This window comes from Euphorbia lathyris, chromosome 10 (assembly GCF_963576675.1).
Source record: "Euphorbia lathyris chromosome 10, ddEupLath1.1, whole genome shotgun sequence".
In the NCBI taxonomy this organism is placed as follows: Eukaryota; Viridiplantae; Streptophyta; class Magnoliopsida; order Malpighiales; family Euphorbiaceae; genus Euphorbia; species Euphorbia lathyris.
Window position 1 is genome coordinate 65,326,296 of NC_088919.1, and position 13,088 is coordinate 65,339,383.

The following is a 13,088-nucleotide window of genomic DNA, read 5'->3' on the forward strand; positions in this document are numbered from 1 at the left end:
CCTACTAAAAAAGCTCTTATCCCTTATTATTATTATTCTTAATCCCAGTATTGATTTTGACATCGAAGTGTCCTCCAACAATCACAACAGTACCTCACAAGGCAGAACTCTGATCAGGTTTACTTTTCACAAATATCAAGTATAATGGCTTAATAGATCATTCATCCCACAATTAATGTAATGCCTCGTTATCCTTTTGAACTTATGAAAAATAATTTATTGATTGTCTAAACTTGTTTAAAATGATATATTAGCTCTTTAAATTTGCTTATGGTGATCTATTAGCTTTTTAAATTTGCTTAAAGCAATATACATTTCCATTTGTGCTAATCTATAGAAAAAATCAAAATTTTAATAATAAAAATCTAATTGGTGATTCTAATTCTCCAAAACAATTTAACTTTTTATTTTTAGACTTTTAAGAACAATTTTTTATAGATTTAAAGAGTTAATCAGATCACTTTATAAGTTCATAATACTAATGAGACACTATATAAATTTTAAGGGAACCGATCATATTTTTAAACCAAGTTCATGGGCTTCAAGAAATAAAAAAACAAATGAGTCTTTATATACAATTCAATTATTCAATACACAAACTTATCTATATATAATATAAAACAGTAACGATGGAGCTGAGGTGTCACTTCCTCATTTTTTACTGATAAAAAGTATAATATAATTAATTAATTTTAATTATATTATTATATTTATCTATAAAAAAAGATTATTTTTTTGGATTAAACTACAATTAAAATTAAATATTTTATCTATGATACAAAAGAATTACAATATATATGTTAAAATGGAAGTAACATCAATATATTATGCTATAAATTATTACAATCAGTACTTTTCTAATGGTACACATGAAGACTTTATCAATTCAATATGTTACATATATATATTTAGCCTTTGTCATAAAAAAAACTTCAATTACATATAAAAAGATTATTTACAAGAAAATCAGCAGTTAGGGACTGAAGATTCAGTCGCAATTCAGTCCCTAAATACGGTTACTGACCGAATTTCATGAGTTACTGACGGAAACCGTTCGGTCAGTAACTAGCTGGTTGGTAAGGTATTACTGACCATTTTTTAGCTTCAGTCGTGAATTTTCCGACCTAAGTATTCGGTCGCAAACACAAAAAATGCGGTCGTTAACTGTGCTTCTGATTTATTCCCGAACCGTGCTATACCGACGGAATAGACATAATTTGCGACGAATGTTTCCGTCGTTAAACTGAATATATTTTTCTTATTTTAAAATTAATTAATTTGCACAAAATAACACAATATTAAATGTGGATTGAAGGGAGTCATTCCCAATTGAGAAAATAACTAAACTATAATGACTAATTATAACATTGAAAAATAAATAATGACTCAGACAAAAAAGAAATTAAAAAACAAATAATTCATAAAACCCCAAAAAAATTGAATATCACTAGGCAATTAAATCTAATTGAATATTGCTAGCTTTAATGTCAAAATGAATAATGCGAACTCCGCATACAACAACCTCTATTCCTGAAACTAAAGTTGTTGTATAACTTAACAAATAAGATGAGGTCAAGGCTTTTGTTAGCTAAGTATTCATAGACAAGAAAACAACCTATACTAGTGAAGCAGCAACCGAGAAACCAAACCAAGCTGTTGTTTTGTGCTCTGCTAATATTATCCATTTCATTGCAAATTTCCTGAATTCGGCTCCTGTTGTTGACGTACAAATGCTTCAATATGATTTCTCTACCATCTGGTAAGGTCCCCTAATTCACAATTTCAGAAAAATGAGATTTCACAAATTGAAGGATTAAATATACATGACATGAATCATTGGAGGAACCAAAATGGGTATTTAAACTCATTCATTATTGATATACTTCACCAAATCCTCCTTCTCCAAGCTTATGAATACCACTGAAATTTGTTGTTGCTTTCTGTATTATTGCATGCTTGAACTGTAAGAAGTGCAACCCTTCATCTAACAATTGCAAGTCCTCCACCCCTGCAAATATTAGTGAAACAAGTCATTTTTTTTTCAATTCACTTACTAAATATCACCACATGATACATATTTGCTTAATTAATTAATTACCTTTCAAATCTTTTATGTTCTTTGTTTTCTAGGTGTGTTTGCCAAACCACAGACCAACAAATTGCAGTTATGTAAACCATTGGCATACCCTAAAAAATGCTATATATGTATATACTTCTTCTGCAAAAGTAAGAGAACGAATTGAAAAACAAGAGGCAAAAAATCTCAAAATCAAACATCAACAACGATTCGACAACTAATCACGAACCTCTGTTATCATAGGAGGAAATATCCATCATTCAGAAAGCGAAATCAGCATAATGGAGAAAATATCCATCATTCAGAATGCAAGCTTGCATTATTGAGAGGCAAGACAATACAGAGTAAACAACAAGAGAGGCATGTTTCACACAACTCTTTGTCCAAAATCTTCTAGCAATTATCCATGCTATAAGATGTAGCACCAAATATAGTTGCTTTCTCTGCTGCAAACCCTCGCCAATTTGGTCCTCTCATTGGAGCCTTTTGCAACATCGCATCCAGAAATTCCTTCACAGCATATCTAAATTCATGTTGGGAGCTTACATTCCCCCCACATTTTTATAGAAAAATCAAAGAGAAACCAAACACATTAATCCATTTAGGGGTAATTGTTTCCGAAACCTAGATTAGGGAAGTACACAATTAATGGAATTAATCAGCAAAACAGAGGGAAATGAAAGAGGAATACAGTGGTATCTTGAGGAGTAAGAACTTAGCCATAGATACAAAACTAAAGCTAATCAACAACAATAATAATAAATACAAAACTAATTAATTTCAGGAAAGAGGAATGACTAGTAAACCAGCTAATCAAAATTACTATTCACCTGATTCTAACCCCTAATGAATCTCATTCAACGTAGACCGAAATCAATTAATTATCTATAACTAAGAAACCACAAGCTTTTTTCTAGCCTGCAACTAATAACCAAAATCCAAAAGATATTTAGCAAAACAAAAAGAATAGGAAACCGTGGAAAACACAGACTTGAAGAATTACCTGAAACCCAAAACCGATCTCTTGTCCTCCTCTACGTGGTATAAGAAGACATAGCCCTCCAACAGCTGCAACCACCACAAGCCAGGTGCAAGCTTCCTACAAGACACCCATGTCTAGAGATTTTTCGACAGACTTTTATGGGTACCAACACCCTTCATCATTTCCTTTAGCTCCTCCTCATCCTGTTCGACTTCAGAATTTCTACCTTAATCTTCGATCTTCCATTTTAAGAGATGAATTTCATGGCGAGTCGGCTCTAACTCCTACTTCTAACGGGAGTTCCGTTCTCTTTAATCGACTGAGACTAGGATCTAAGTTTGGCGGCAAGGCTTGAGATCGGGATGAGGTAGTGAATTCTGGGATTGAGAAGAAAAGAGTTGAAGAAGAATTTGTGTTTCTTGAAAAGCGCCGCCTGGAGAATTAGGGTTAGAGAGAGGAATAGTCTTAGGAGGAAGAAGAAAAGAGGGATCGGGATCTTAAGGGTTAATAGTAATAATTCTTTTCTTTTTTATTTTCTTTTTATTGGAAAAAAAGATTGTTACTTTTACTTTTTTTTAATAAAATAAATTTAACCACTCAACTTTTTAGTTTTTAACAGGGAATTTAGTAGCTAGAGAGAGAATAAAAGGTGGGGGCCACATTTTGACAGAGTTACCAACTATTAATACATTTAATGACTGATTGAGGTCATTAATTAAGGACAGCTTTTCATTTAGTCTTTAAAATCAGTCACTAACTCTTCATTTTCTTTTTCTTATAGAGAGTTCTACAGAATTTAAATTAATCTCTAAAATCTTTCTAATTCTCTGCATATCTATATATTCTATATATAATATAAAACAGTAATGATGAAGCTGAGGTGTCACTTCCTCCTTTTTTCACTGATAAAAAAATTTAATATAATATATAATATATTAATTTTAATTATATTATTATATTTATCTATAAAAAGATTATTTTATCCGTACTATATGTAAGAGTTCTACAGAATTTAAATTAATCCCTAAAATCTCTCTAATTCTTTGTATATCTATATATAATATAAAACAGTAACGATGGAGCTGAGGTGTCACTTTCTTCTTTTTTACTAATAAAAAATATAATATAATATATAATATATTAATTTTAATTATATTATTATATTTATCTATGAAAGGATTATTTTATCCGTACCATATCTAAGAGTTCTACAGAATTTAAATTAATCCCTAAAATCTCTCTAATTCTCTGCATATTTATATATAATATAAAACAGTAACGATGGACTTGAGGTGTCACTTCCTCCTTTTTTACTGATAAAAAATATAATATATTAATTTTAATTATATTATTATATTTATCTATAAAAAGATTATTTTATCCTTACTATTATATCTAAGAGTTCTACAGAATTTAAATGAATCCCTAAAATTTTTATAATTCTCTGCATATTTATATATAATATAAAACAGTAATTATAGACCTGAGGTGTCACTTCCTCCTTTTTTTACTGATAAAAAATATAATATATAATACATTATTATATTTATCTATAAAAGATTATTTAAAATAAATGTGAAAATAAAATAATAATATTTAATTTATATAGCACATTTCATTAATTGTAATTATTAGATTATATTTTTGTTAATATTTATATGTTAAAATGAATCCGTTCATCGCACGGGCCAAAAACTAGTTTATTATTACTCTAGTGATATGGTATTATCGGAATGGAAGAGCTTATAATATATTAAATAATATAATTATTTTTCGAATAGTAGAAAGCTAAGTCAAAAAATGTAATTAAACCCTTGAACTTATATGTTTTAAAAATTAAGCCCTTGATCAATTGTTTTTCCAGATTAAATCATTGATCATTGATTCTGTTATGGATTTGGTCCTTATTTAACTTTTCCATCGAGTTTGGGCAACACGAGCCTTTGAAGGACTTGGCTTGTTAACGTGGATATTCTCACTTCCGTGTGGATAAATAAAAAATAACTTTCTTAACTAGGGGAAAGAAAGTAAAAAGTAAAAAAAATTACAGAAGTCGATTTCTACTAGGTTCTTTTAAGCTAGAAATCAAGCTTGGAAGAACATGTTAGATATGGATTTTGGTATTAGGGGAAAAGTTCAATTTGACGATTCTAATGCTGGAAATCGTAAAATAGAAGAGGAGAAGATCGAGTTTGTAAGAACCTATTGGAAATTGATTTCTGTAATTTCTTTTTACTCTTTATCTATCTTAGTTAATAAACTCTTATTTTTTTTATTTGTCCACGTCAATAGGTCGAATCGACTTAATAATGCGTGTCGCCCAAACTCGACAAAAAAGTTAAATAAAGACTGATCCATAACAGAATCAATGATCAATGACTCAATGTGAAAAAAAAATTGATCGAATATTTAATTTTTAAAACAGATAAAGTTCAGAGTCTTAATTATGCTTTTTGCCAAACGCTAAAAGCAACTTCGAAAATCAGAAACAAACGTGATTTGATATACAATTCATCGGTTTTGATCACATGGACCTTAATGACCATGCAGTATTTGGTCATTCACCATTAGATCTAGGCTTATTAGAATTCTAAGGTGGAGATTCAAAGCATCCTACGACTTAGATTTAATAAGCCTAGATCTAACGGTGAATGACCAAATTCACTTGGTCATTAAGGTCCATATGAATATTTCTAACAATTTAATTATTCAATGCACAAACTTAATAATTATTATTATCCGAATTTCTAATGTGACATTATTTGAATGGAATGAATAGTAATTAGTACTAATCCCGATCCATAGTTGGATTTGAATTAACTTTATTAATCCAAGATAGGGTCACAAAGATAAGGTTTTAAAAGCATTATCAATAGAAGGATTAGTAGGCAATTACCACCATCAAGAAAAGAAAAGTTAAATAAATACAATCCACAACAAAATCAAAAATCATTTGAAAAAAATAATTGATTAGAAGTTTGATTCTTAAAACATGCAAAGTTCAAGAACTTAATAATCGGAAACAAACACGATTTGATATACAATTCAATTATTCAATACACAAACTTAATAATTATTATCCCCAATTTATAACGTGGCATATGGAAAGAATAGTACTAATCTCAATCCATAGTAGAATTTGAAGTAACTTTATTAATCCAATATAAAGTCACAAATAGGGATAGCAGCGGGTAGGGTACTCACGAGTATTGTCAATCTCAAATTCTTACTCGTTTATTTTTTAATTACCCGTAATCGTCTCATTACCCGAACGAGTATATGTTTTGTATCTCATACTCGTCTCATTTAATTCACGGGTAATGGGTTTGATCTCATACCCGTCTCATACCCTTTTATACATTGTACAGATAGTCTCATTAGAATCGGATACTGTCGAGTACCCGCGGATAGGGCTATAATCGAGCTGAGTCGAGCTTTGACCTGCTCAAGCTCAGCTCACTATAAAACTAACGAGCTCGAGCTTCGAGCTTGTTTCGAGCCTAAAATCCACTTTGGACTTGATTCATTAAGAAAATTATCTAACCATAAATTGTTTGTAAGTAAATCGTTAATTATATTTGTGAAGTTTGCTCGCAAATAACTCTTTAATTGTGTACATGAACAAACTCACAAGTAAAGTTTGTGAATAAATAAACAAGATGCTTACAAATAGTTCGTCTATTACTCATTTATTAGGTTTATGAACGAACTCATCTAATAGCAAATGAAATAATATTAAGTTTAGATATCTGTGAACTAATACAAAACTATATAGTTTTCTACAAAATTAAAATTTGTTCATAAATATTCTATTCGAGCCTGCTCGTGAGCTTTCGAGCCAAACTTTGGCCTACTCAAGCTCGGCTCGTTTATGAACCGAGCTAGTAAATCGTGCTCACGAACGACTCGTTTACAAAACGAATCGAATCGAGCCAAACTTTTATCGAGCCGACCACCGAGCAGACTCAGCTGATTTACAACCCACCCGCGGATGCGGTACCCGTTCACAAAGATAAGGTTTTAAAAGCATTATCAATATTAGGATTAGTAAGGCAATTACCACCATCAACCACAAGATTAACTCCATTAACATACTTAGATTCATCACTTACCAAATATACAGCCGCCTCTGCAACATCTTCACCTTCCAACACACTTTCTTTCAATACACCGCCCCTCAACAACGCTTCCTCAACCTTCTCCTTCCCCTCCGCCGTCTCCGTCAATCCCGTAAACATCCACAACATCGGCGTCACAATCGGTCCCGGCGACACACAGTTCACTCTGATCCCAAATTTCCCCAATTCCACACTCAAATTCTTCGCTAATCCAACCACAGCGTGCTTCGATGCTGTATATGGATGCATCCCTTCCATACAGATCACCGAGACATTACTAGCGGTGAAGAGAATCGCTCCTTTTTTCGCCGGGATCATGACTTTTGCGGCGTGTTTGGCTGCTAGAAAACTGCCGTAGACGTTGACGTCGAATACTCTCTTGAAATCTTCGTTTTCTGTGGCGATTATTGTGGATGTGCTTTTTCCGCAGATGCCGGCGTTGCTGAACATGATATCGAGTTTGTTGTATTTGGAGACGGTGAAAGCGACGGCGTTTTGGACATCGGAATCGGAAGTTACGTCGCAGTGGATGTAGGAGATGGTTTCGTCTGATCCGAGTTGTTTGGAAAGAGAGGAGCCGAGATCGTCTTGAATATCTGCGATAACTACTTTGGCTCCATGTTTGATGAAAAGCTTTACGGTGGATTTGCCGATTCCGCTTGCGCCGCCGGTGATCAGAGCTACTTTACCTTCTAGCCTGCAAGATTTACATACGATTAATTTTGGGTAAATTACACCCATGGCCCCTGAATTTTATAATTACTTTCATTATGACTCTTTGAACTTTAAAACTTAACATTATAGTCCCTAAACTTTACACTTTATTATTTTTTTTTTGTAGGAAAAGGAAAGAAAAAACAAACAAAAGCCCCACAAACTACTCGGGATTAGCCTAGGAAAGCTAACCTCCATCAGATCATCCGAAAGTAACGAAAAAAGGAAGTCCGGAGGAGAAGAGAAAGTTGAGACTCCCAAAATCCTCACATGGCCCTCAGCAGCAAGACGGTCTGCCACCCGATTTTGCTCCCTAAAGACATGGCCAAAGTTGATGGTATCAAAGGAAGCACACAATCTTTTGATCTCTTTAACTAAATTTTGGCTACCTAGACACATAGTCTTATTATCAGAGATCATTTTGACCGCTTCGAGGTTGTCCGATTCCACGAGCAATCTTTTCAAACCCAGATTTTTGGCAAGCCTAAGCCCATAATATAGTGGCCGCTTTTATTATTATTGACCTCCTCCCAAAAAAGAAGCTAAACTACGAAATAATATAAATTTACCCTCTAATGTTCTAATGTTCTCACATAAGATCAAATTTAACACTATACGTAACAAAAAAATTTGAACGAATTGTTTCATAGTTATTTAAGTATCACATTTCCCAAAAAAAAGAGCTAAACTACGAAATAATATAAATTTACCCTCTAATATTCTCACACAAGATCTAATTTAACACTATACGTAACAAAAAATTTGAACGAATTGTTTCATCGTTATTTAAATTGTTTCTTCTAAATATTAATTATGTCTATGTGAACAACAAAGTTTGTCACCTATACATTGCTCATAACAAAAGTTGTAAATTTAAATATTTACTGTGTTACATAGTTACAAATAATTTATCAAAATGCATAAAACGGTTTCAATTTCTAACTCTCAAATTAGTATATTCAAAATTTTCGTCAAATAAAAACAAATCTGATCTTATTTGAAAATATTTGGAGTAAAATTGTTATTTCACATGTTAAATGCATCTTAGTATCGCGAAAAACAACACAAACAGCAAACAAACAATACGCACAAATTTGAATTCTACTCCTTTAATTATCAATTAATATAGTCTTAAATACGAGTTCTTAAATTATGGATTAGATTTTGTATGTCACATAGAGGATTTACGATTCACATTTTGACATTTATATTATAACACCACTTACAAAAAAAAAAAATGTAGATTAATTGATCCGCACTGCACATATCAAAATATGTACTAGAACATAAAAGTTCAGGACTTTCTAATAATTTTCTCTTAAATACATCATTATAAAAACCAAAACACGAAAATGAGTATCTTTTAGAAAATGGATTTCTATCCGACAAAATATAAGTGGAGTCATGAATAATTTTATACTAACCGGTCAATTTGGGATCTAATTTGGAATTTTTCTTCGGAGGTATTCCAAAAAATTGGAATGTAATAATATCGATTCATACGTATATAAAAGAAAAACAAATATTTTCTATCAATTTAATTATTGTAATTATGGATGGGAATGGAATTTCTTAAGGTACTCCAAGAATAATAAATTTGATGAATCAGTTAATATCACATTTATATAAATTTTTCTCTTTATACAATTGGGCAGTGGCGAATATAGAATTTGTCGGTTGGAGGAACCGATTTTACACGTGCCAGTGTAAACAAAAATTGCTAAAGGTGACACGTGTAACCAATCACAAACTTAAATGTCTATAAATGGTGTCAAAATCAACAAAACAGGTACACAATTCCATATTCTACAATACTATTACATTCTTCCTAAATTACGTATTCCTCATACTAATTTAGGTATCGGAGAGGGTTCGCCGGTTACCGGCCCCCTGTCTAACTATTTTCTCTCTTTCAAGTCATCGAAGGTGATGACTAAGCAAATTAAAGGATATTCCAATATCACGTGTTATAATCTGAGTGGTTAAGAAGTTTAAGATTCTTAAGATGTAAAAGAATTGTGTCTAATAGAAAAAAATCGGATTTAGTAAGGGTCTATTAATCTAAAAAATATTAGAAATTTGGATTTAAGAAGACCAAACAGTCCAAAAATTTAGAAATTTGGATTTAAGGAGTGCCTAACAGGCCAAAAAAAAATCAGAATTTTGGATTTAGAGAGAGTCTAACCGGACTTGGGCTAATTTTGAGGTGCTAATTTAGCATCCTATCAAAAAAATTTGGAGACTGGAGGACCGTCATCAAATTTTGTGCAGATAGGGGGCCGAAACTACCCCTAATCATGGTAGTTCCGGTGGCCGGAAGGGCCCGAGACCCTCTTTATATCCACCCCTACAATGGTGTACAAAATGATTTTAATTGATCGAATATATTACTTTCGAAGTACTATAAAAATTTCTCGATCGGAATAACAGAAAAAGAAAAATGGAAGAATTTACATACCTTCTGCTCATGTTGTATATAATTGTGAAAAACTGAAGAAACTCCAAATATAGCTTCTCAAGTTTTCCTTATCATTATATATATTATATATATATGGATATATGAGATTAGAAAATTGAATTATTTGGAACTCCTATTGTGCAATTATTGATCAATATGTGATTATTAAGGATTTAATTTTGGACAGACAATAATATATGGTTCAGATTTAATATAGAAAAATAAAACTAATTATTTATTATATAAATCACTTTCATGAATGATTCCAATTTTACTTTATCACTAGTGTTGAAAAAACACTAGTGATGAATCCGTGCAATGCACGGATGTACAGTAATTATTTTAGATTTTTATTTTATAAAAGACTTAATACATTATCAGTATCTAAACTCGTCCATAATAATAGATTGGTTTTCTGAACTTTATTAGTGTCTCTCCAGTTTCCTAAACTTGTTATTTCGTATCACCAGCTTCCTAAACTTATTCATAAAAGTAGATTAGTTCTCTGAACTTTGCAAGTGTCTCATCAGCTCTCTAAATTTGTTTATTTCGTAACAACTAAATAAAAAAATCATAATACTAACTCTCGATTCTCATCCATTCGATCTCTCAAACATGCAACCCTAACTCTTATAATAGGTCGAAAGGTAGGAGAAGCGGAAAATTTACCTCTCGAATAAATGAAGATGTAATTTTAGAATTTAGGTTTAATAAGTTTTTGTATTTAGTTGTTACGGAATAAACAAATTTAAAAAGTTGGTGAGACACTTGTAAAGTTCAGAGAGTTAATCTACTTTTATGGACAAGTTTAGGGAGCTAGCAATACGAAATAAGCAAGTTTAAGGAGCTGGTGAGATACTAACAAAATTCAGGAAGTCAATCTACTGTTATGGACAAGTTCGGGAAGCTGGTGATGTATTAAGCCTATTTTATAATTAAGTTTTTCATAGTTGTACTTGTACAAAGTAAATTTAATATTTATAATAGTTTAATAAAATTTAGGGTTATAAACATTTAGTTCCATTCGTATTCAATCATTAACTATGTGGTTTAAAAATTTACAAATAAGTATCATGTGTTACTTTCTGTTAGCAAAAACAGTACAAACTGATTAATAGTGTTAAAAAATGTCAAAAGTCAAAGGATAAAGAGTTATTTTTGTCTTTATATTTATTTATTTTATAAATTAACATCCTTATTATCTAATTATCACAAACAAACTCTAAAACAAAAACAAAAAATCAAACTTACGATCTCCTTCTTCTTTTACATCTCTCTTTAAATTACTTATTTCTCTCTCTAAACACACTCACTCTCCCTCTCTACTTCGAAGGTTCATTTTTCTGAAAGAATATCTTTGTGATGCTTTAAATATGAAAGAATATATTCGTGATGCTTTCTTTATGAGAGACTATACCATGTTAAATCCTTCTGCAACAGTTATGCGAAATCAGAACGTGGTGCAATTACCCAAGAATGGGGACATTATTGGATTAAAGCACATGCACGTAACACAATGGATGGGGGAGCGAACCGATGGCTGAGAAGCTGATAGCCTGATAAAATATGACTAACTCTAAAGAGCAAGTGGACTCTATCATTCCAAGTAGTAAACGTTCCTAAGAACGGTATCGATTCCACAGAGACTAGGTTTTAATTCCCTATTCGACTAAAATTCTATGTTAACTAAGGAATAGTAAAGTTGATTGATATGTTGTGTAATCTAAGACTAAAAATAAGTAAAAAGGCAAAGATTTATATTGGTTTGTCTAATGAATGAATGAAAGGCTAAGATGTAGGATACCCGTATCTAACTCCTGTGGTATTAAACTATGTAATGTTGCAATAAAGACTTAAATTAAAGACAGTAGCTTTCCTTAAAAAGATAATAATCCCGACCTAGAATTACTAACTCTATTCCTGATTCCTTAGGCCGATGCTTGGTTAGGCAAAATCCCAAGTTACTAAGAAGCATGAATTATGGTGAAAGCTAATGCTAAGCCGTAACTTAGTCTACAAAGTTGCACTATCCGATTAAGGTATAGGTAAAGCTAGGTTACTCGATTGAATTGTTTACTTGATTAGGTTTCACAATTCAACCCATTTTGCTAATTACTTGTTTAGGTTTCTTAGCATAAGACGAGTAAATAATCCTAACTAAATCTTTCGTTTAATACTTTTTACACCACACTTTAAATAATAGCTAAATTAAACCATATTCGTTAAACACGGTTTACCATAATCTTTGCCACAGGTGATTTAGCTCATTGCTAAGCTAAAACACAGAATGAGGGAAAGATGTATAGATGATGAGCCCATGTTTATCGATTATGTTATGAGAATTCAAGATGAATAATGGAATATGAGATGAAAAGACTTGAATTTAATAAGTAAATAATGAACACAGGGTGAAGACAACCTGATATTGATATCTTACAACTAAGGAATGAATGTATCTTGCCTGATTGAACAAAATTCGAATATGAACTTACTTGAAAGTAAAAACGAACTAATAAAATATAGATAAAACTGAACTAATGATAAAAAACTGAATGTTAAACTACATAGCATAGGCCTCTATTTGTAGTGCTCTAATTCCTATCCCTGACCTATTTCAGTCTTCTTTCCACATTAGAGTCAGATTATGAAGATTGAGGTTGATTAGAAATGGAACACCGGAGTTAGAGTTGAAGTAGGAATAATTCTATTTTTCGATGTTGCTCGTCGAGTAGCAGCTTG

General features: G+C 31.6%; 1 protein-coding gene and 1 long non-coding RNA gene across 4 annotated transcripts; both read right to left on the bottom strand.

Annotated features, from left to right (window-relative positions):
• Window positions 1–1,448: 1,448 nt before the first annotated feature.
• On the bottom strand, window positions 1,449–3,559 carry LOC136209642 (uncharacterized). Of its 3 annotated transcripts, none has more exons than XR_010677614.1 (4): window positions 3,081–3,559; window positions 2,307–2,618; window positions 2,099–2,218; window positions 1,449–2,008 (listed from the first exon to the last, which is right to left on the bottom strand). It is a non-coding gene; the product is annotated as an uncharacterized lncRNA (long non-coding RNA). The 3 variants fall into 3 exon arrangements; XR_010677615.1 differs by having other exon boundaries at window positions 1,449–1,769; window positions 1,884–2,008; window positions 2,307–3,559; XR_010677613.1 differs by having other exon boundaries at window positions 2,307–3,559.
• A 3,213-nt stretch (window positions 3,560–6,772) lies between these two features.
• Window positions 6,773–10,475, bottom strand: LOC136209663 (short chain aldehyde dehydrogenase 1-like). Its single transcript, XM_066001213.1, has 2 exons — window positions 10,350–10,475; window positions 6,773–7,874 (listed from the first exon to the last, which is right to left on the bottom strand). Exons 1-2 carry the CDS (start codon window positions 10,358–10,360, stop codon window positions 7,064–7,066), a joined length of 822 nt encoding a protein of 273 aa, XP_065857285.1. The 5' UTR covers window positions 10,361–10,475; the 3' UTR covers window positions 6,773–7,063.
• Window positions 10,476–13,088: the final 2,613 nt, after the last annotated feature.